The 25,682-nt window shown below is 32.8% G+C and overlaps 1 protein-coding gene across 2 annotated transcripts; it reads left to right on the top strand.

The window, feature by feature from the left end:
* The first annotated feature begins 3,531 nt into the window (after positions 1-3,531).
* Positions 3,532-20,874, top strand: LOC145159392 (wall-associated receptor kinase-like 1). 2 transcript variants are annotated; one of them, XM_079078361.1, is made up of 3 exons: positions 3,532-3,804; positions 3,943-4,454; positions 19,542-20,874. In XM_079078361.1, the coding sequence occupies exons 1-3, from the start codon at positions 3,638-3,640 to the stop codon at positions 20,708-20,710; spliced, it is 1,848 nt and encodes a 615-aa protein (XP_078934487.1). In that variant the 5' UTR covers positions 3,532-3,637; the 3' UTR covers positions 20,711-20,874. The 2 variants fall into 2 exon arrangements, with proteins under 2 accessions (XP_078934487.1, XP_078934486.1); XM_079078360.1 differs by having other exon boundaries at positions 3,532-4,454.
* The last annotated feature ends 4,808 nt before the right edge of the window (positions 20,875-25,682 follow it).

The following is a 25,682-nucleotide window of genomic DNA, read 5'->3' as shown; positions in this document are numbered from 1 at the left end:
ATTCATACGTCATATATTCCATAGTTGCATCCATTACCGCAAGAGACTGTATTGGTGGTTTTGGTAGCCAAAACTAAAGAAATTATTCCTAATTTCAGTGAAGAACATGATGACACCCGATGAATGTTTCAGAATTTTAGGAAGAGTACCAGCGAAAACTATGAACCAAAAATAGTGAATAAAGAGCAGAAGATTGTCAGAAACATTGTAATCCCTCATTCATAGCTCTTCCAAATGTTCAGGATGCTAGATGCTAGATGTGTTTCAGATTTTCGTCCTATTAGTCTTCGTCCTATTAGTCTGATAGGATGTTCGTATAAAATTGTGGGAAATTTTCTAGCTAATCGTCTGTGTAAGGTTATTGACGAGCTAGTTAGTGTTGAACAATCAACTTTTATCAAGGGAAGACAAATTTTGGATGGTCCTATGATTATGAATGAGATGGTGTGTTGGTGTAAAAGAAGGAAAAAGTCAGCTATGATTTTCAAAGTTGATTTTGAGAAGGCCTATGACTAATGGGATTTTCTTAATGAGGTTCTAAAGAAGATGGGTTTTGGCACTAAGTGGAGAGCTCGGATTCAGGGGTTTCTTTCTTCTTCAATGGGTTCTGTTTTGGTTAATGGTTCCTCTACTGAAGAGTTTTGGTTCTTTAAATGTTTACACCAAGGTGATCCGCTTTCTCCTTTCCTCTTTATCTTGGTTATGGAGAGTCTACATGTTGCTTTTTCGAATGCAATGGAGAATGGGTTATTCTCAGGTATTTCCTTGGTTCCAATCCTACCTTGGTTATCTCCCATTTTTTTATGGAGATGACGCTCTTTTTATTGGTGAATGGAAGATGTCAAATATATATAATATTACTCGTATCTTACATTGTTTTCATCTTGCTTCGGGTCTCAAGATTAATTTACATAAAAGTAAATTGGTTGGCATTGGTGTTTCTCAAAATTTGGTGATCGAGATGGCTAGTAATATAGGTTTTCATTCTCTAAAGCTCCCATTTTCTTATCTCGGTTTGGTGGTGGGTGGTAATATAAACAGTCACGGCGTATGGTAAGATGTTTTGAAAAACATGACTTCTAAATTATCTAATTGGAAAGTCAAAATAAAGTATGCTTTGGGAGCTTTGCCTACTTATTTCTTGTCTCTTTATAAGGCCCCTCTTGGTGTGCTTGCGAAGTTTGAATCTTTATGAAATAAATTCTTTATAGAGGCTAATATGGAAGAAAAAAATGACGTGGGTAAGTTGGAATAAAGTTATGGATGATAAAAATCATGGTTGTCTCGGTGTGGGTAGTTTTTTGCTTTGAATAGAGCTTTCATGTTTAAATGGATTTGGCGCTTTTTAAATTTACATGATGCTCTTTGGGTTAGGGTGGTGAAAAATATTCACGATTTGGATGGTGGGATGTGAAATTCTGTTTCTTGTAGGCATGGCTCTATTTGGTTAGAAGTGATAAATTCCATTTTTATTCTTAAAGAGAAAGGTATCAACCTGATGTCTTTTTGTAAGAAGAAAGTAGGAGATGGTTTGAATACTTCTTCTTGGAATGATATTTGGGTGGGAGATGTTTCTTTCAAAGTTTTGTTCCCTAGAATCTTTTCTTTGGAAACGGAGAAAAAGATTATGGTTCAGTCTAAGATGAAGCAAGTTGGGTGGATTGTGTCTTTTCGCAGACTTCCGATGCAAGGAGGGGTTGAAAATGAGCAATGGTTGCAACTTTGTTAGGTTTTGTCTTTAGTTCTTCACTATATGATTAAAGATAGATGGTATTGGGCCTTGGATGGTTATGGAAAATTTAGTGTCTCCTCTACTGGTGTTTTTATTGATAAGAGTTAATTACCGGTGGATCCGCCAACAAGATGGGTCAAGTTGGGTCCTATTAAAGTCAATATTTTTGCTTGGAGATTGAGGTTAAACAAGCTTCCAGTGAGGGTTAACTTGGAAAAGAGAGGCCTTCTTACTGATGAAATTTCATGTCCGTTGTGTCACGATGGTGTGGAGTCGATGAATCATTTTTTCTTTGGTTGTGATATTGCTAATAGTCTTTTGTTTCAAATTACTAGATGGTGGAATATTTCTATTCCATTTTGACCTCTTTTGAAGATTGGTTTTCTTCGTTTTTTGCGTTGCAGTTATAGAAGTATCTTAAAGATTGCTTAGAGGCGGTGCTTCTGAAGATGTGGTGGGTGATATGGAATTGTAGAAATAATTTCATGTTTGCTACAAAGAAGTGGAGATTGGCGGATCTTTTTTACAATATTGTTACTCTTTCGTTTTTTGGGTTAACTATAGGTGTAGAAAATTTTCTATTAATTGGGTGGGTTGCTTCAAAACCCAAAAAGTGCTATTTCTTAATGTTTCTATATTGACCTTTTCGTTTTCCTAGTTAGTTTCTTGCCAGGTGTGTTTTAATTCCATTGTTGTTCTAAAAATAATAATGAGCGCGATAATACGAGGGAGAGAAGGAACGGTGATTACCTTCTTTTATGAGATTGAATTTGTAATCCAATGTGCTTCTAAATATATGAAGTCTAAGAAGATTCAAATTTGAAGATAATTTCTTCCCGATTTCTTGTTGATTTAATATAAATTACTATCGGTTTTATAGGATGCTTCATATCAAAATTGAAAATAATCCAAAAGAATTCAAATTATGTTGCTTAATTATAGGGATTAAAATAGGATTAAATTTAAATATGAAATCGCATAACATTACACATGTAATTTTTATAATGAATATAAAAAATTGTAAAGTATAGGAAAATGACTTTTGTGAAAATGCATAAGAATATGACATGTGGCAAAAATGGTTTCCATTTTTTAGGTTAGACTAGTTGTCAAACTCGTATACTACACATGTTTATTAAAAAAATACGAAGATCTACAAATTTAGGAAATTTAAATTTATAAAGAAAGAAAGAAAAATATTGAATTATTAAAATGTAATGTTTAATTTGTTATTTTGAACTTTTTCTAATTTTTTTTTTTAAATTTAAACAGATAATTTAAATAAATAAACAAATGAAATAATTGGATTAAATTTAGAAACTTAGAAATTAAAAAGAAATTGAATTAATTAAATTGATATGCATTTTTTATTACATTTATTACAATTCATTTAAATATTATATTGATTTTTAATAAAATAAAAAAAATCATAAAATGACAAGTGGAAAAACAATAAATCAAAAAATCTTAGAAAAATGACATATGAATAATATAATAAGAATATGACATTTGGCAAAAATAATTTATTTAGCTGACAAACACGGTGTGTTTTTGTTAATGTGTTTCTGTTAAAAAAAATCAAATTTTACCTATAATATTTTGATAAAGTCGTTGTTATAAAAGAAAGGGTTTCTTCTTTCCAAAAATTTATTCGGTATTATAATATTTGTTTTGGGAAACGTATTTGATTTGGTCTAATCCAGACAGATTTAATTTCTCAAACCATATCCATTATAAATCTCAGCCACTTGTTTTTAAAATGGCAAAAAGTTGACTCAAAGTAAACAAGGAATAAAATTTCTCCATAAAACAAATGAAATCAGGCACCATACTGGTCCTGGAGCACATAAATTGACTTATAGTTTTCTTGCTTCAAATCCTTCAATCGTTGTTGTTAACAAGAAAATGCAGGTCTTTCGAGTTTTGCCTCTATTTATCTTGATCTCCTTAACCACAACAACAACAATAACAAAAGCCAAAAGAATCAGCAAAAAAGGGTGCAATGATACATGCGGAGGGATCTTGATTCCATTCCCTTTTGGGATTGGAAGTAATTGCTTTCTGAACAAATGGTACAATGTTGATTGTAACTCCTCAATTCCATATCTGTCTGCACTCAACAACGTGGAGCTGTTGAGTGCAAACTCGTTTGGAGATGTAACTGTTAACATCTCCATGACTTTTGATTGCGAGAATTCAATGCAGAATAGCACTCTTGTCCTAAGCGAGGAGAGTCCGTTTTCTGTTTCTGATTATGAAAACAACCTCTTGGTTAAGGGGTGTGGCATTTATGCTGACGTCAAGGAGAATGGGAGTATTGTTGCTGGTTGTTCAATGATTTGTCCCAATGACACTGGTGGTGACAGAAACAACTGCTTTGGCGTTGGTTGTTGCCAAGATACCATTCCTTATTATCTCAAGTCGTTTAGCTTGAATCGAACAGGATTGGAAAGGCCGGCCGGAGATGGTAGCTGTGGGTCTGCCTTTTTCATGGGCCGTGAATACTTCCCATCAGCAGGCTTTCCTCGCCAATCTGTTGACGGGCACATCATTTATGTTCCGATAACACTTTTTTGGTATACAAGATACACAGATATAAGTAGTAATTGGCCAGAATGCAAAAGGTGTGCGCTCAAGGGGGGGTATTGTTCCATAAATGTTGACGCGGCCTCGGGTGTTAGTTGTTATATTTACGGAAGGAGCAAAACAGGTGTCATTCTGGGTAAGCATTTTCTCCAAACCACTATGCTCTTTGTCGGCCTTTTATTTTCCTTTCTACTTTTATTTATTTTCTATAATCTATAAATTGATTAAAAATTTTCATTTTAAGGAGATAAATCTTTTAGTATTTATGATTTTTAATTAAAAAATTTACAACATCTTTATTAACTATAAAAATTATATATATATATATATATATATATATATATATATATATATATATATATATATATATATATATATTGCACATCTTAATTAGCGCTCGGTGGCTCACACTATCGACTCCTTGGGAGTGCATGATCCGATATACAATTTGTTTTATCCTGTTATCCATGTGACCTAACTCTTTACTAGTGGCGGTGCCTTTTGGGGGCCGGAGGGGCCATGGCCCTCCGATTTAAGCTTGCTAATATCTATATATATGTTCTATACATGTATTTTATATATCTGATTATGTAAGGGACTAAATAATCAATTAACAAAAAGATCAGAAAATCATTGAAAAATTAATGAAAAGACTAGAAAAACACTGACAAAATCAAAACAACCGAACTTCGATTAGAAAAAGTAAAGTAGGAAACTATATAGTTAAACTCTGTAAAAAATACTAAGGGGTCGTTTCATAGTTGCTAACTGGGTTAGATCTGACTTGGTTAGAAGCTGATTGGGTTAGAAGTTCTGACTGAGTTAACTTCTGATTGAAACTTGTTGTTTGATTTTGCTTCTGACTAACCATACAAAATGACTATATTACCCTCAAACAACATTTTTTTATAATAATTCCTTTATGATTTACCATTTTACATTTGGGATGACATATTTTTATAATAAGCAAAAACATTGTCTTATCTAAGTCCTAATTTGATTAGAATACACCAAGATAAACACAAATACATTCGTAAGAGCAAACACCTTCCAAGTTCCAAGTTCTATGAATCAAAAATAAAACTGAATGCAATCTCATAACAAACAAAAAAAATAAATTACACAACTGAATTCTTGCATCTTCACGTTTAACTTATCAAATTATAGATATAGTTTTACCGATTACACATTGTATAGTTCTATCCTTACAGCAAGATCAAGCATTATTACAAAATTAGGAGAAGCTCTAGCATACAAACATCAAACTGTTGTAGATGTTGCATATTTCATATCATTTGGATTCATGTGAAAATCCTTCAAATTGGTTGTAGGAGCTCCCATAGAAGAAGAATTTTTGTCCTTCTAGTAACTGAGAAATACAAATACCATTTAGAGCAACAAATTCATTGCACAATAACAACAAATACTCATGAGCATAACAACGAAATAATGAACAAGAAAATCATGTAGAGCAAGATCAATGCAAGAAAATCACATCAACTACTACTCCTAGAGCATCAATATGTTCATCAGAACTAACAATACTATATTGTCTGATAGGATCATAATCAATTTCTCCAGATTACTAGTTGGACCCCCTCAAATCCAACTCATAAGAAATCAATAATCCTTGTTCTTGTTGTTGATTCAACATTAGAACATTAATTAATAAGCAACCAGTAGTAAAAAATCAAAAGCATAATTGAAATATTAAGCAACTTGAACCAGGAAAACGATCCAGAACACTAAAAAAAACCCACGAGCTCTGGACCTCGAAAAAGCTTGTTGTTGGGACTTCAATCTAGAAAGCAGGAGGTGTTTGGCCGTCCACATCCTTGCATAACTCTTTCTTGATGTTCTTTGAAATCGAAATCAGGTAACAGAAGGTAAATCAAATTCGAAATCAGGTGCAAGATAAACAAAAATCAAAACCAGAGCATATAAACAACAAGGAAAATTGAAATCAGGGGCATGATGAATAAAAATTGAAATCAGAGCACATCAACAACAAGAATCATAGCACATCAACAACAAGATAATCAGAACACAAAACAACAACAATTTCACCTATTGAAATCGATTTTGATATTGTGAAATTGATCCAATCGATAGCCAACATCTTGTTGTTCAAAAAAAAGAACTCACTTGAGCAAGACGATGATGCAGAGGAGGAATCTGATGGCATCGACGATGGCCTCAACGAAACAGCGAATGGAGAGCCCGAACGATGGTGGCCGGTCTTGTTTCAACGGTCGTTTTATGAAGAAGGGTAATAAAGGGCAATGTTGTCTTAGGAAGAAGACTATGAGGAGGAAGAAGTTGGCTTGCGATGTCAATCAAGCGCCAAAGGGCTAAAAGGGCAGATGATGAAGATGACCCAGTCAAACGCTTTTTTTCCTTGAACCGAGTCGGAGGATTTTGGAGAGTTTTGGACCGAGTCATAGGTTATATAGATGGCACCAAACACACAGACTCAGACCGGGTTAGCAAAAATTTCTGACTGGACTGGGTCAGAAAGCAATCAAACAACCCCTAAAATTATAACTTAAATTACAAGCTTTTCAACTCAATGTTTGAGTTTCGGAGAATAAAGTAAACCCCAAGAAATTTGGCCCCCAGAAAAGTAGTCACAAAACTTCCTGGAAGAAAAACTCTATCGACAGACTGCTCACCTACTCCCAGGCTCCATTGTCGCCGAATTTCTAGCATTTCCACTCTTTCTCTTTCACACTTCTTCTCTCTGTCGGTCTCCTATGATCTCCGTGAGTTTTGTCTATTGTCTCTCTCCTTGACTAAGCCGTAAGTTCCCCCTCCCCCCTCCTCTCTCTCTCTCTCTCTCTCTCTCTCTCTCTCTCTATATATATATATATATATATATATATATATATATATATATATATATATATATATATATATATATATATATATATATATATATTTCTCTCACTATCTCCTACATGATATCTTGAAGAAAAAAAAGGATAAAACTTAACTAAAGGGTGACCGAAAGGAAAAAAGCCTGAAAACGTCTAAAACCTCAACTAAAGGCTGCAAAAAGAAAACAGTAATTTCATTAAAAAAAATTTGTGTGTTAGGTCTTATTTTTATGAATGGTATTTTTGTGTTGTTCTTATTAATTATTACTCTTGTGCAAAGAAAACTATTACAGTTGAATCATGCATAGGATCGGTAGGTGTTACCCTTTGAGCCTTCCCTTAAGATACATATTTATTTTACTAGCAGACCAGTAGACTCGTTGTCCTTGAACTATTCTTCTATTTATGTAGGTTCTCATTGATGTGTCCATTATGGTCATGGAAAATTCTCTGGTTTTGTAAGATCTCTTAGGAATTTGCCCACTCAATTCCCTTTGAAATGACCCCACTTCTCTCTTACATAATTCTATCATAATCATTAAAAGCTAAAGCTTGATGATTTCAAACTTATCATCAACTACTATAAGCTTAACTTGTATCACTTTTTGTTTATAGGAATGGGTTGGGGTCGACCCGCATAGTGACTCACATATGTTATATGCAAGTAGGTTGTCCCATTGAACCTAGATTTTGGGATCTCCAGTCAACTAGGTTGGTTTTCCTTCATAATAAATTATTTGTTCATGGGTTTTAATCCCATTCCTCTTTATGACTTTGCAACTAACTCCATGTTTAACCCTTTGGTTAGCGGATCCATAATGTTATCCTTGGACATTATGTAGTCGATTGACATAAATCCAGTTGAGAGTAGTTGTTGAATGGTGTTCTGTCTTCGACGGGTATATCGAGACTTACCGTTATACATAACACTTTGTGTCCGTCTAATTGTTGATCGACTATCAGAACAGATTGAGAATCGAGAAACTGTTTTAGGTCATCCTAGTATATCTTCCTAAAATTATCGTAGCCATTCAGCTTCTTCTCCACTTTTATCAAGTGCTATAAACACATATTCCATTGTGGATCTATATATAACTGTTTGTTTTGAATATTTCCATGATATAGCTCCACCTCTAAGTGTGAACAAAAACCCAATGGTTGACTTGGATCTTTTATGTCAGATATCCAATTTGCATCACTACACCCTCCTATTACCTCAAGATATCTTGTATAGTGCAACCCAAAATTGCGAGTATACCTTAAGTATTGTAATACTCTTCTAATATTCATCACTAGGATTATTGGTATATCCACTTAATCTGCTTATTGAAAAATCTAAGTCATGTCTGCTATAACACATAGGGTACATTAGACTACAAATAATTCTTGCATATTCGACTTGTGCAACTATGATGGTGCTAACCAATATGGCGCCTTGGCTATCGGGGTCGTGCCAGGAATGAGATCAATCTGGAACTCTACCTCTCGTGGTGGTAGTAAACCAGGAAACTCATCAGGGAAAACATCGCTAAAATCCCTAACCACCTCCACATCGGAAAGATCCACTATCTTCCTTGGACTCTCGATCGTATGAGCCAAGAAGACCTCACATCCTTTCGCCAGGCACTTTCTTGCCTTCATCACAAAAATAATCGGTATAGACCCCATCGACTTTTTGCCCCCAAGCCATAATACTCCCTCCCTCAGCAAGCTTGATACAGACACACTTCTCGTAACAAAATATCTCAGCTCGATTGGCAGATAGCCAATCCATACCAAGGACAACATTAAATGATTTGATTCCTATCGAGATCAAAGTAAGAGGAAAGGTGTGACAAGAGATAACGATCGAAGACACATAATTTTTCCCTCACCAAAACAGAACTCCCTACTACTACATCAATGTCTAATATAGGACTTAAAGGACTACGAGGTATCCTAAATCGAGCACAAAAGACGATAACAAGGAAAGGTCTACCATACCTACCTTCATCCCACCTATGAGTACCGTCCACTAAGTCCTCGAGTTTCCTTGTTATTCCTCCAGTCCCAAACATATATCATGTGTTTATGATAGTATGGGTGCAATAATAACTGTCACACCTATATATGTTTGCTTCTAGCATTACCACGAAGTCTCCTTTCTCCCTAGTTTAGGTTAGAGGCTTGTACACCTATTACATTTTCCAACTTCCACACTCTGCTAGAACCCTTAGACTATTTGAAGGTTCTCTTTCTACTCCAATGTCGACCAATGATATGTCAACATCTTACAATGCTTGTTGAATCCATGAAGTCCAAGCATCACCCTAAGATGATCTTCCATTTCCCCGATACACGCAACACTAGTCGAACTACGGATGTGGTGGGATAATTGAGCTTTGTGGGTCATGAGAAAATTGATACATTAGGAATGAACCTTCCTCAATCCTTTTTCGTAAACTAGACCACTTCTTGTCACCCCTCGATTGTTGTTCCTAAGAGATGGAACCATTTCCTTAAATGTTGACCAATATTAGCGATTATAGGAGCTGCAAGAAAGAAGAGAGGATGTTCCAATATTGAAAGAGTAAGAATCCTAAGGCATATCATACACTATCCCCCCTTAAAATCCTAAAGCACTTAATTGAGCTAGTCTACATTGTGATTCTGAACACCGACCTCTATATTAAGTTCACTCACAACATGGCTCTGATACCAACTTGTAACACTATGATTTTTCACCTAATTTTGTTTTTAAAATGATTATTTAATAGAATACATTAGCGGAAGTCTTATTTTGAGTTTTATACGAACATCACCAATGTTACTTTTATACAAAAACATCATTCATCAAATTAAAGTTGTAATCCGGTACCAAAACAAGTACCCAAAAACCAAGTATAAAATTGAAACATCACCACATGTCTCAAACTAGTATCATCTCTAAATAACATAAATGTAACTACCCAAAAAGACCCAACCTCACCAAGCCATCACTATCAACCTACCTGTACCAATGCAAACCACAACAACAAGCAAGAAACAAGTGTCAACATCAGCATAGTAAGTTAATCTCAAGCACATGGATAGGGAAATAATCATACTTCATACGTTATGTTTAGTCATGTAATCCATTCATATCAAACAACATACATTCGATATAATTATTAATATACATTATGCATATATTAATCTTTACATTCTTTCATCGCAGTAGTTATTAATTTATTTACTTCACTATAATTACTATTAATGTCCCTCGCTATCTACGGTCTATTCCATCGCTAAAATTCCCCTTATAAATACCACATTCACTACTAACATGAGACGACGACCCAATGCACCAAACGGGGCGCGAGTCCAACCCGTAACACTGTCCCTGCTTCTCCTTCTTCACTACTCCGACTATGCATGTACGAAATTATGCTTTGTCGTTCGCGGGTGGTATTCGAAACCTCCACGAGCATACCTACACCCAAACGTGATGCTTGATCCGGCATCTCTGAGTAGCCAACATCACTCTATTCCCCTTACACCATGTGTACCATAACCATGTTTCGAAATGATTACCTAGAAAACCACTCGACATCGACTTGGCTTAAGCTCTTTCCCTCGAACGATATGCTTCCAGTGTGATATCCAATAGTGGATGCACCTAAGTTTAAGTTTCTACCCTTACACCCCCGCTATATGAATTACCCTTTATTTTAATTAATTTTATAATTAATTAATTCGTTGGCATAGAGCATACACACACCTCACCAATAGTATTATGTAATCATGCTTCTATATTATTATTATTATTATTATTATTATTATTATTATTTGTATTATCATTATTATTATTATTATTATTATTATTATTATTATTATTATTATTATTATTCCAAGGCATATTACATCTCAAATCATACAACAAAGGTATATTCTCACAATTACCGAATAACATCAATTTGAAGCATGTAAAGTGATACACCTTTTAGCAACCAGCTTATAGCATGCATTTTCTAGTTTCATTCAAGTATAAAAAACAAAATTGTAATATGCACAACATCACAGTTTAACATCATGAGTAATCCTCACTACTAGCATGGCCCTAAAACTCTCTTTTTGCAATAAATAATCATTTAAAGATTCTAGCATACCAAAGGTCTCCTACATCATTTGTTTCTACAAAAACTTTACAAATTTAGATTGCATACATCTCATATTTTCATATTATAGCATCACACCAAAACACATAGACCCAACATATGTACATTAGCATGAAATTTCCAAAACAAGTGCTTAAACAACCACAATAAATGACTCACCTGAGTTACCTTAAATCCAAGTTATGGAAAGAAATATATTTAGGAAGACAGACTCCAAGAGGTCACTAAGCACTCTAAAAGTTTGTACAAAATCCCGATTAAAAACAAGAAATCAAAACATAAAACAAAGTCTAAGTTTCATATTTTGATGTTTCACAGCCCGACCCCTGTTCAATGTTTTGATAATAAAAATATAATCTACAACTCCAAACAGGATGTTATTAGACATTCAGGAAACTAGACTCGATTTCCTACATTTCATCTCTCTAGAGCTTTGTCTAATTCAGACCAGATTGAGCTCTACAGCTCTTGAAAAATAGATCAACAATTCAATCCAGATTTCTTACTTTTGATTAACATCACCAAATACTTCAAGGATTAAGACAAAGACATGAAAACAGAGATGGATGGTAAGAAATTCATTTATACCTCTAGAAATATGATGAATTCCCAGGAGAAAGAAAGAGGAATGAAGACTTGATCTCTACTAGAAGAATCGTCACTCAAAAAGCACCAAAAATACTACACCACCTTCTTGGATCTTCACTAAAAATTTGAGAATAGAAACCCCACATTTGAACTCACTTCAAAGGGACTTGGAGGCTACTAATTAGGATTGGTGGCTGCAAAATGAAGTGATTCCCGTATTTTCGTGTTTAGCATCCTTAAATACTTGATAACTTTCATTCTAGGACCCTAAAGTGTGAGAAAATGATCCCATGATCCATATATATGATCAAGTATCATTTCCTTGCACATTGCCCCGTAGAATTGAACTTTAACCAACCAAAGAGGTAACATAACGAGGAAATATATCAAACTAACCTCGATGAAGGAATGGTAAAATTCAGGTCGTTACAACTTAGATGGTAACTTGTATCAATTGGTATCCTAGCCACATTAGTATCAATAGAGTTGAACATCTCAAGAATTTTTTCCACATAATGGGTTTGACTTAAAGTAAGTCCATTTACAGTCCTTGTAGTCCTCACACCAAGGATTCCATCTGCCAAACCTATATCTTTCATGTGGAATTGAGCCTTTAGCATGTTATTTAATGATCGAACCATTTTACCGTTGCTACCAATAATAAGTGTATCATCAACATAAAGGAACAAGATAAAATAACTCCCACTTGTATTTTTAACGTAAACATCGTTGTCACATTCTTTAATCTTGTATCCAGTTTCATCCATCAGATGGCCAAACTTCTGCTGCCATTGTTTTGGGGCTTGTTTCGACGTATATAATGACTTCACTAGTTTGCAAACCTCTGATTCTTGTGATGGGGCAACATATCCTCCTGTTTGTTCCATGTAAATTTTTTATTGTAAATCTCCATTCTGAAAAATTGTTTTAAAATCCATTTGATGTACTTCAATGGATCCACCTGATTTCATTTTCTTCTTGAAAATCCATTTATAACCTAGTTTGGTTTTTGATACAAAATATAAGTGTGTTTTTCATAAAAACCATAATGGAAGCTTTTAAAAATAACAAGTTTATTTTCAAGTTTATAACAAAACAAAACCATCTATGATCCATTTATAGAGGTTAGAATTATATTAAAAACAACCATAAAGTGTTTTAGAATGAAAGCCTTTGAACCCACTTCGTTTTGGGGTGTTAATGAAGATAGAAAAATCAAAGTGTATGATTTTCTCTACAAGTATCCACCATCAAGAATAAGGCACTCGGAATGCTAGTTCCTTCTTGTATTCTTGAGTGTCTTAAGCCTTTAAGTACTTAGCTCAAATAAGCACTAAAGGAGGCAATTTAAGGGAGATTCTAATCACCAAACTAACTTCAAAAGAGAGAGAGAAGTGAGGAGTAGAAGAGAGGTTTCGACCAATTCTAATAAGAGAGAGATTAAGACAAAAAAAAACTAGCCAAACTCATGCAAGACACATCCTTTACATACTCATGCAAAAGCGAAAGCAATCCCATATTATAATGTAAAGTAATAATCTTACATTAGGAGCATGGGGGACAAAGGAGGGAGGTTGACAAGCAACCTTCCATACCCTATACAACTTTCGGCCATATGCAAAAAAAGGAGAAAGATTGTTTTGAATTTTATAAACTCAAAGTTTATAAAATATAAACTTTGTCTTTAGGTAAAAGACAAAAGGATTCAACTATTCCAAAAGGTTGTGCATGACTTATTAATTTATACCATATGAAATAATAACTAGTTATACTCTCATAATTTTCAAAAAAACAATAATTATTCCCTAAATAAATACAAATTTTGATATTATTTATTAATAATCAGATTAATAATAAATATACAAAATTTTCCAACTTGATAAGGTGTGACCCTATAGGATCATATATTATTAGCAATATCACTAAATACCGATTCTTGAGAATATAGATTCAAAAGTGGTTTGCAACCTCGAGGTAAAATTACTTCCTCCCACATATGGTTTTGCAAGATGGAATCCATTTCAATTTTAATTACCTTTTCCATGGAGGTCCTTCAAAATAGGTAATTGCCACTTTGAAAGTTTGAGGCTCTCTTTCAACCATGTAAGTGTAGAAATCATCTCCAAATGACTTCTCAACTCGTGCCCTTTTACTTCAACGGTGATCTATTTCTTCCTCTAATTCTTCTTCATGATAGGATTCATCGTGCTCGGTTATTTTTAGAGAACTTGTCTTAGCCTTAGCAAGAAACGGAAACACATTATTATAAAACTATGTGTTTCTTGACTCCATTATTGTGTCTTTGTTAATTTTTGGTATTTTTGAGTCATGCATAAGAAACCAATAAGCACTACCGTTTTGTGCATATCCAACAAATATGCAATCACCAGTCTTGGGTCCTATCTTGACCACCTTGGGTGCATATACCATGACCTTTGCAAGGCACCCCCACACTTGAAGGTATTTTTAAAATGGTTTTATACCTGACCATAACTCATATGGTTTTTATCTGATTTCTTTCATGGTACTATATTTAAAAGGTAGTTAGCTGACAATACAGCTTCCCCCACGTTGAGGGTGGCAACACATAACTTAACAACATGTTATTCGTCATTTCCTTTAAGGTACGGTTTTTTTCTTTCTGCAATGCCATTTTGTTATGGTGAATAAGGTACAGTAAGCTCATGTATTATACCATGATTTGCAAAAATTCCTCAAATGATGATACATCTTAACCTCCATGATCACTTCTTAATACTTTAATTTTCATGTTGAGTTGATTCTCAACTTCACTTTTATATACTTTAAACCTCTTTATAGCCTCATCTTTACTTTTAACTAAATAGACATAGCATAATTTAGAGCAATCATCAATAAAAGTTATAAAAGTACTTAGTTCCACCCTTAGATGAATTTGATTTCATGTCAAGTGGTTTAGTTTTTCTTTGAATGGATTTAAATGATTGTCATGTTAATTTCGATTCAACACAAGTGTTGTATTTGTATTTTGAGTCAATTTGAAAATGTGGTATGTGCTCGAGTTTTGTTAAATGTTGAAGAGGATCAAAATTATCATGTCCTAATCTAGCATGCCAAATATTTGAAGACTCAAGAAGTAAGTAGAAGAGTTATTCATTTCATTATAATTGTCAATTGGGTTTTCGCTTGCCATTGAATGAAGTTTTGTATGTACCCTATCAACATACCCCTTACCCACATACACACCATTTTTTGTTAAGACAAATTTATTCGACTCAAACACCAAGCGAAAACCATAATTGTTTAACAACGAACCCGACACAAGATTCTTACAAATGTTGGGTATATACAACACTTCATTCAACGTCAACTCTCTTCCCGATGTCATCTTCAACACAATTTTCCAAACAACTTGGATATCAGAAGTTGTCAAGTTTCCCATGAACAACTAATCATCATTGTCCACAACCTTGAATTTTCTAAACCATTCTTTATTTGAGCAAAAAAATGACAAGTAGCTCCCATATCAATCCACCAGTCCCTTGGATTAGACTCCACAAGGTTAACTTCAATGAGAATCGCTGAAAGATTGATGTCAGACACATATTTGGTTATATTCTCCATAATGTTTGCCTCTTTTGCAATTAGCAACCCGATGACTAGATAGATCACAGTTGTGGCAGTTTCCTTAAAAGTTCCACCTTTGACTCCCAATCTTGCATCGTTGTCTTTCTTTGGGAATTTACCCTTTCTTGATTTGTTCTTCTCAGAACTTTGACCATGCTCTACCACATTAGCTTTCTCAGAGGTAGGGTTATAACTACTCTTTTGAGTTATCTTATTGTCTTCTTTAATTCGAAGGAGAACAATTAGGTCCTCAATGTACATTTCCTTTCTCTTATGTTTCAAGAAATTCTTGAAATTAACACAACTATGGGTTATGTTCTCAATCATGGAAGCAACAACAAAGGCTCACTAAAACCCATACCATCGACATGCATATCATGTAGGATAACATGTAGTTCTTGGACTTGGTAACTAACATTTTTCCCATCAATCATTTTATAAACCGGGCAACTAAAAATTTCTTGGTCCCGACATCTTCAGTTTTGTACTTATTGTCCAATGAGTCCCACAGTTCTTTGGTCGTTTTTGTTATACAGTAGACATTATACAATGAATCAATAAGACCATTAAGAATATAGTTCGTACATAAGAAATTAGAATGTTTCCAAGCTTCAATAGCACTCAAATCTTGCACATCTCCTTCTCCTTTGGGCATCCTCAGAGCCTTTTCAGTTAAGAATCTAGGAAGATTCAATGTGTTAAGGTAGCAGAACATCTTTTGCTTCCACCTTTTAAAGTGCAGCCTGAAAATCTTTTATGGCTTCTCCCAATGATTAAGTGGCACAATCATCGTTGGAGCTCCTTGAGAATTAGGAGTACCATTAGACTTTGGTTAGGAGCTTTCAACAGTCCTGGTTCAAAGAGAAACAATAGTTTTAGTTAAACGAATATAAAACAATTAAAGATTAGTGCATAACAACTAAAACTGTTAGGAAAGTGTCTTTGGTCAGATTATGAATTCTGAAATTGTGAAGACAAATTGAATCTAAAAACAGCTTTAGAAAAGAATTTCTGAAAATAGTTACAAATTATAGATGCAATAAACCTAAAATAGTAACAGATTATAGATGCAGTAAACCAAAACTGATTAACAGTTAATTTAGCTTAAAAAGAAAATAGAAAATGTCTTACAAAATGATTTTTTAAAACATATTTTGCAAATATGAGGGAAAAAAATTGTGTTTTCATTTTTATAAGAACTGTTACAGAAAACAGAATGGAATTATTTTTTTCAGTTGTTCGTTTTGCACAATCGATTTGTTTTAAGACTGTTACGAAAATATAACCCACAAAATGCACAAAAGAACTAAAGTAGAAACTGTTTACTGGGCTTGTGTTTAACATAATGTCCTTAAAACAAAATTTGCCCTATATGGCAGTTTATTTCCTAGGATACAACTGTAGAAAGAAATTCTTCTAGATTGCCCGAAACCTCACTCGACCGGTGGTGATTCGTACCCACAGGACACGCACTCACACACAAGTTCATTGAACCCAAGCCAAATTGGTTCTCATTTGCATCCCATGTATGCGCACACAAGAGAACCTTTGGTTCAATAATTCTTACAAGCGTTAGAAACCCTTTTAGTTATATACCTATTTCCTTTTCTTTCTCCCACCTATGTGGAATGGAACAAAACCCAATTAACTCATGTTTAATCTCTTTCAACTACCTCACTTTGAGAAGTAATTTCTCAATCATTTTTAATCCGTTTTGGACGGCTGATATATCAATACGAAGGTATCATCAAGGATAACACAAACACATAATCATTTGTCCTTTTTGATAACATTAGAGTTCAAAATTTGTGCTCAAAATGGGGGAAACCCCATTTTTGGAAATTGCTAAAACCAATTTTTCAACAATTCATCTATCCACCCACTTCTCACCCATATCATTAATTAAAGTTGTTAACGTTACTCGTATCATGACCCAAAGTCGTTCCAAGCTCAATATTCCACACCAAATCATTAAAAAAGACTTAATGCTTACACATGTCGCTCCAATTCTTCGGCTCCCTTTTCCCACTCGACATGGATGACGTAACTGAAAATGATGGGTTTACCTAAGTTTTTGAGATTGTGTTGGAAGCATCAGGACCATTTTCTTTCTTCAAATTTGATTCAAATGGTTCCTGAAAATGGTCACCATTGAACCCTGGTGATTTGTACAACAATTATGACATTTCCAGCTCCGATTCAACCACCTCAAATTGTTTATAAGGCTTCACTTGTTCCAATACAAATTTTTCGGTTATGTAGTACCAGTAATAACTTTTTCATGTTTATTTTTCCCACTTTTTCTAATGTTACCTCCACAAAAAGCCCTCCAACTTCTGATCTATTTTTCAGATTTTGACCTTTGTTCGCATACTCAAAATCATAATAACCCATTAAATTGCTTCTTCTCAACTAGGCCAAGACCATAAACCATTAAATTTTCAACATCATCCTCTATAGGATCAACCCCAATCTCACATTCTTTACTACCATAATCACTTTTTCTTGATTTAAGTAGTCTCCCGCATTTCATTCTAGGGTTTTATCTATATCTTCATTTATTCAGCGTTATCTTCAACAAGATCAATCCTAATCTCGAAACATTAACATTTTCTAAGATTATCACCCCATTCTCGAGTTCAACTTAACAAGAGAAAAGAAAGGAAATGGATGGAAGTGAAAAACAAGTAAAAGAAATTGGTATTCCCGAGTTTCATTAAAGGAAAGAAGTGGAAGGAAATGGAAGGACCACTTTCCCTCCTAAGTTTCATTCCGATTTCGAAGCATTTATAGAAAAAAATCCTTAATTTTCCTTTCACTTCTCTCCAACTCAGGAACACAAACGATAAATTTATTTTCATTTCCTTTATCTTCTTTTCTCTCCTTACTTTCTTTTCTCTTATTTTCTTTCCTTTGCTAAAACTCACGGACTCGAGTATATTCTTCACTTTAGTCTTAACTCAAATACGACCATCAGCCATGTTATTTTGTTGATCGGCATCTATAAACATCAACATTCCTCGCATGCTTGCTACCCCTATCAAATACATGTGATTCCATGCATATAATGAAATACCTTATATTTCCAACTGTGTCATACATTTTTTAATTATAAATTTGGTTGTTAATGGATTCAATTATGTGAAATAAGAAGTAACATTATTAGTTTTTTAAAAGTTAACACATTCACTTGTTGATTTAAATTCCATGCCCGTGTATGTTCCTACAATGTACTTAATCTCAATATGCACATCTCTAACATTAGCCACAACGACACAACTAGAGTCTTAAATGGTTAATAGGTCCCTAGACTCATTTATGATCTATCTTGAAGAACCTTCACTTAGTTTTCCAACAGCTTCTTCATTATTCCCTTTAAGAACATCTATAAATGATTTTAACTCACATATCCCCATTATTTTTTTCATTTTGATTTTCTTTTGTTTTAATAAAATTATTTGTTTCATGTTGTTTTGTACCCCATGATTCTTTTACATATTTTGAAATCACCACTCCAACCATTATTTCTTCTCTTATCTTGATTATTATCCAGTATTGCTCCATCATTGATCAGAGTTAGTTGGATTCCGTAAGGATGTCGTCACATTGTAGGATTTTTTATTGGAGTTTTTTTTCCTTAAGTAGAGTCTCTATTGACAATATAAAAAAACTAACGAAGATTCATATTGAAATTGGTTTAGCTGTTATTTTTCAAAATGAGCAAAGATTGTTTATAAGAGTTATTCAATTATATAAATCATCAATGTAAAGTTATTTATTTTATTTTAAGATGTAGATTACTTGTAAATTTTGAAATAAGAAAAATAAAGTTCTCTATGAATTCTTCTATGATAATTACAGAATAATAAGTTTAATACTAAAGACAAAGATAACGGTGACTTTAAATCACACTAATAGATCTTTTGTGAAAACTCAATATTACATCGATACGAATTACTAAAAGTCTTTAGGTGTCGATGTTAATTTATTAATTTTAATATGTTTTCCTTCTTTTAGGTGTTAGTATAAGCATGGGATTGCTTTTCTTATCGGTGATCAGCTATGCATTGTACAAAATAATCAAGAAAACTAAAGCCAAGAAAAGGAAACAGAGATTTTTTAAACGCAATGGTGGTCTACTTCTTAAACAACAACAAGATACTGATATCGGTTTAGTTGATAAAACAATACTTTTCACTTCCAAAGAATTGGGGAAGGCCACCGACCATTTTAATGAGAATAGAATTCTTGGTCGAGGAGGTCAAGGTACAGTATATAAAGGTATGTTAGCTGATGGAAGGATCGTAGCAATAAAGAAATCGAAGGTGGTTGATGAAAGCCAACTAGAAGAGTTCATCAATGAGGTAGTAATTCTCTCACAAGTCAACCATAGAAATGTGGTCAAACTATTGGGATGTTGCCTAGAGACCGAGGTCCCACTACTTGTCTCTGAGTTCATCCCAAATGGTACGTTATATGACCTTATTCAAGATGAATCTGGTGAGTTGTCAGTCTCTTTATCTATGAGATTACAAATTGCTACAGAGGTTGCTGGAGCACTTTCTTACTTACATTCAGCAACCTCCATTCCCATATATCATAGGGATGTGAAGACGACTAACATACTTTTGGATGAAAAGTATAGAGCCAAAGTTTCTGATTTTGGAACTTCAAGATTTGTATCAATAGATCAAACTCATTTGACTACCTTAGTAAAAGGTACATTTGGTTACTTGGATCCAGAGTACTTTCAATCGAGCCAATTCACTGAAAAGAGTGATGTATATAGTTTTGGTGTTGTTTTATTGGAACTCTTGACAAGTGAAAAGCCTATTTCCTTTACTAGATTTGGTGAAAATAGAAATTTGGCTACATACTTTATGTTAGCCATGGAAGAAGGTCATGTGATGTCTATTTTTGATGCAACGGTTATTAAGGAGGGTTCTAGCATTGAGTTACTAGCTATAGCTAACTTAGCAATGCGATGTTTGAACTTCAATGGGAAAAATAGGCCAACAATGAAAGAAGTTGCCACTGAGTTAGAAGGCATCAGACTATCATATGTTCCATCTACAGATCAAATTAATTTTGGACATGTAAAGCAACACGAGGAGGTATTGCTTTCATATGGTGACTCAACATCAACATCAACATCATTCACATTCGGCGACAACCCTAGTCGTTGAGTTGTGGTAAACCTCATGTTTTCTTTTTGTTAAGTATTAGTTCTCCTATAATAATTGTGTGTTAATAAATTAGTTGCATATGACGGGTTGAAGGTTAAGAGGTATCGTATATGTTGTATCTATTTCTTCTTTCATATCATATATATTTTATGCTTTTCGTATTACATTTTTGTTGTTTAAAATTTGATAAGTTCTTAATAAAAATGAATGGTGTTTTGTGTATCTTATCATTAATCTTTAGAATAGGATCTTAATACATTAGACATGTTTATTTGTTAACATACTAGGTTAGAGACCCTTTTATACACTGGTTGACAACTTAGAAAATCAAAATACATTTCTAAAATATGAAAAATATAAAAATACAATGCTAAAATACAATAGAATATAAAAATATGAAAGATTATGAAAGTACAATAGTGAAAAGGTATGAACTATGACTTTTTATAATCTTTATTTGTTTTGTATTACAAAGTTATACTTTCAATGTAGAATGGTATTGTATTTTATTATTGTTACACACAAAAACCCACACAAACGTGGAAAAATAGTAAAATTTTAGAAGTACAATGTTGAAATAATAAAAGTTTGAAAGTAGAGTGTTGTATTAGGATTTTTTTTTTTTTGTGAGTAAAGAAGGCTAAATTACAATCAGATAAATGCTTAGACTTGCCTGTGGAAACCATTTAATTACTCAAATCTTTGGATAATATATATCAATTTAAAAAAAATCAATGACCTATTTGCTTGATATAAGGAATTCTTAGTTGTAAAGTACTATACATTTCCTTCATCAAATATTTAGAATTATCCATCAATAGAAGAAAATTTTGGTCATATAACTGATTTTTTGCCTTATTCCAAGAAAACTTCATTTATGAAATTAAAGAAACTGAATTTTCTATGAATGAATATCAAATTGAACCAACAAGTAGAAGGAGAGAATGGCGACAAAGGATTTGGGTTTGTTTTATTTTCTTGATAAACCATATATTCATATAGTAAATGTATTTTTTAGATTACAAATTAGAATATTTGTAGAAAATCTAGTATGTCTTTTCTTTTTTGTTCAAAATCTATTATCTTCGTTTTGTAAATCAATTTTTTTAATATAATAAAAGGATTATTGATGATATGTTCTAGTCAGTTAGCATTTCATTATTAATTTACGGATATATTATTTTGAAAACCATTAAATTTTGCATATATTTTGGAAAAGTTATTGTAACTTTTAAAATTACCTATATATCCTTAATATAATCACTAATTCCTAAATTTCGTTATTTCTTTAAATATCCTTAATATAATCTTTAATTTCTTAATTTATTTTTTTTAGAAAAAATAAAGAAATTTTTGAATATTAAGAGATTACCCGATATTTTAGGCATTATTATCATTTAAATCAGTTAACCATTTTCAAATCAATTTGAATTTAAATCTATTTTAATAAATAAATGTTTTTTTTGTCACATGTCACATTCTCATTCATTTTGCCAAATGTCATTTGGTGGTTATTTTAGATTAATTTTTTTCCGCGTGTCATTTTATGGATTTTTCTATTTTAATAAATTCTACATAATACTTTAATGTAATAACTAGAATAAATATAGTAATAAATGAATATCAATTTCATTAATGAGCTTACATTCTTATTTCAAAATTCTCAAACTAAAGCTCATTAGTATTTGTTTATTTATTTAAATTTAAAAAATAATAAAGATCAATTTTAATAATTCATTATTTTTCTTATTTTCTTATAAATGAAAAGTTCTTAAATATTTAGATCTTTATATTTAATTTTTTTAATTAACCCATGTATTCACATAGGACACACTTAAAATGCACCATAAAAATAAAGATAAAACCTCCAGAAGATAACATCTGGAAGAAAGTTATTTTGATTTTGTTAGATAGTATAGATTAAAAAGTTTATTAATTACTTTAAATTCTCGAAAGGGACTTGTCGAGTATATTTATGTGTTTTGATTTCATACCCACATAATATTTATTTCATATTTTATGAAAAATGAATATTATTATTTAAACTCACAACAAGAAAAACAAGCAATAACGACAACGCCATTAGCAATGAAACCAAACATACACGTTTAATGTCGCCGTTAGTAGTGGCTATCGTCACTAATGTAATTAGAGCCCAATCTACGTGATCTTGTAACTGTGCACATTGTCCATCGATTAACTGAGTATTTCCAAACAGACAAACACAAAAAGGCTTCAACGGCAAACAAAAACGTTTGTGCACTACAAAAATACGTAAACCGTGCGACGGAGGGGGGGCGCAGCTCATACATTAGTGCTTGTTTTAAAAATGTAAGTTATGTTATATGTACTTTTTTTATTTAAAATATAATCTAATTTTTAATGTTAAACAAAACAAGACCAGAGTTGAAGTATTCTATGATGTCTACACCGATTAGAATGATGTATTTGACAGTGCTTTAAGGGAGGAACATGATGTAAGTATTTAATTATAATGAGATTATATAAGTGTTTATTTTTACTATGATGTTAATCATTTTTGGAAAATACAAAATGAGTTAGTGTGTGGGCTCCAAGCACAAATTAAGGGCTAAATCTAAAAAACGTAAACAACTCAAGAACTTTCCAACATCATCATTTCATTCACTATGAAACAGATGGTTTTACATCAAACAAATTACACCGGAAAGCTCACTACACAAATACACTCACACTCATATTACAATCTATCGGAATCTGTAAAAGAACACAGAATATAAACAAACCAGAGATAGAAAACCCTAATCTACAGTTGAGAGAATGAGAGAACACTTTGCGAAGGAAAATATCTTCTGAATGAATAAAACTCATCCAACTACTCACTTAAGTACTCCGGGTTGAACGAACCATGGATACAACCCAAAGTCCACGTGTAAACCCGATTCCCTGCATAAAATATTCACAACATACCCTCACAAATATACATATATACATATCTTACCCAATAATCTATAAATTAATGTTTAAGTTTGGATATCAAATATATATTAACTTTTTTAACACGCCCCCTCAAACTAAATATTAATTTGAGAGAACATATAATCAATTAATTTCTTTAAAAACATCAATCATATTAAGACGATTTACAATATATTCTTGTTGACTACTTGTAAGTGATTTTGTTAAAATATTTGCATTTTGGTTTGAAGAAACAATTTTATATACTTTTAAAATCCCATTCTCAATTTTTTCCCTGAAAAAATGAAGATCAACTTCAAAATGTTTCGTTTTTTCATGAAATACATGATTTAAAGCTAATTTGATTGCAGATTCATTATCACAAAAAATATCAACAGGTAAATTAGGTTTTACACCCAAATCATGCATCAATTTTAAAATCCATATTATTTCACATGTAATGCTACCTAAAGCCCTGTATTCAGACTCTGTGGAGGAGCGAGAAACAATACTTTGTTTCTTGCTCTTTCAAGAGAGAAGAGAACCACCTAAGTAAACAAGATAACCAGTTACAGACCTTCGACTAAATAAAAATTTAGCCCAATCTGCATCAACAAACCCAACCAAATTAAAAGAACTAGACTTAGTCAAATGAATACCCATACCTGAACTGTTTTTCAAATACATCAATAATCTGAAAGCAATATTAACATGAGATTTATATGGTTTATGCATATACTCACTTAATAATTGAACAACATAAGAAATGTCAGATCGTGTAATTGTTAGATAAATCAGTTTACCTATAAGCTTCTGATACTCGGTTATATTAACCAAATAATCTGACTTATCCAAATCACACTCTCTTTTAATGAACAAATTAGACTTAATAGGAGTTTTAACAAGTTTGCATGCAAGCATTCCAAACTCATGAAGTAAGTCTATGCAATACTTTTTTTGATTAAAACAAATGCCACTATCAGTTCTTAACACTTCTATCCCTAAAAAATATTTTAGATCCCCCAGATCCTTTATTAAGAACTGAGACTTAAGGAAATTTTTAACATTATTTAATTCAGCTTTATTATTTTCAGTTATAATGATATCATCCACATAGACAAGAAGCACAAAAAATGTATCTTGAAAATTTCTAACAAACAAAGAATAATCATTTATACTCTGTTTGAATCCAAAACTGGAAAGAGAAGAGCACAATTTCTCATTCCACTTTCTAGGGGCCTGTTTAAGACCATAAAGAGATTTTAATAACCTACAAACACGGGTATCATCCTTTGAATGATATCCTTCAGGTTGACTAATGTAAACACTTTCAGAAAGATTTCCATACAAAAACGCATTGTTAATATCAAATTGATAAAGAGGCCATGAATTATAAACAGCTAAGGAAATAACAACACGAACTGTTATTATTTCAGCAACAAGAGAAAAGTCTCCTCATAATCAATACCTTCCCTTTGGTTATAACCTTTAGCCACAAGTCTGGCCTTATATCTTTCTATATTACCATTGGATTTATATTTGATTTTATAAATCCAACGACATCCTATGGCTTTTCTTCCTTTAGGAAGATTAGTAATTTCCCAGGTATTATTCCTATAGACGACTTCCATCTCCTCATTCATAGCTTTAATCCAATTTGGATCTAAAGCTGCTTCACTATAGCTTTTTGGCTCAACAGTTTTATTAAGACTTGAAATAAAACAAAATGTATCATTATTAAGAGCTGAATAGTTCACAGATCTCTCAATTCCATATTTGTGTTTACCTTCTACAATATAATCACTAAATCTAACTGGCATGTGAACATTACGTCCAAATCTAGTGACCCTAGTTGACAAACTGTCTGAAGGACTGGAATTAATTAAATCATTTTCCTCAGTCAAAATAGAATCACTTGTAAGCATCTCACCAGAAGGAGGCACATATGCCTCACCAGTCCGGTTGCTGACATTAAAGGAACAAGCCTCATCTAGGTCATGGTCTGCATTAGCACCATCCATCTGATGTTTACTTC

The sequence above is a fragment of the Lactuca virosa genome, chromosome 2, assembly GCF_052849685.1.
Source record: "Lactuca virosa cultivar CGN04683 chromosome 2, Lactuca_virosa_CGN04683_v6, whole genome shotgun sequence".
In the NCBI taxonomy this organism is placed as follows: Eukaryota; Viridiplantae; Streptophyta; class Magnoliopsida; order Asterales; family Asteraceae; genus Lactuca; species Lactuca virosa.
The sequence above is the reverse complement of the archived record's forward strand: the minus strand, read 5'-3'. Positions and strand labels throughout refer to the sequence as shown.

Bases quoted from the DNA above. Each gene is read 5' to 3' on its own strand.
- LOC145159392 (XM_079078360.1), top strand. From the start codon at position 3,638: ATGCAGGTCTTTCGAGTTTTGCCTCTATTTATCTTGATCTCCTTAACC. The intron at 4,455-19,541 runs GTAAGCATTTTC...TCCTTCTTTTAG, and splicing joins CAAAACAGGTGTCATTCTGG to GTGTTAGTATAAGCATGGGA.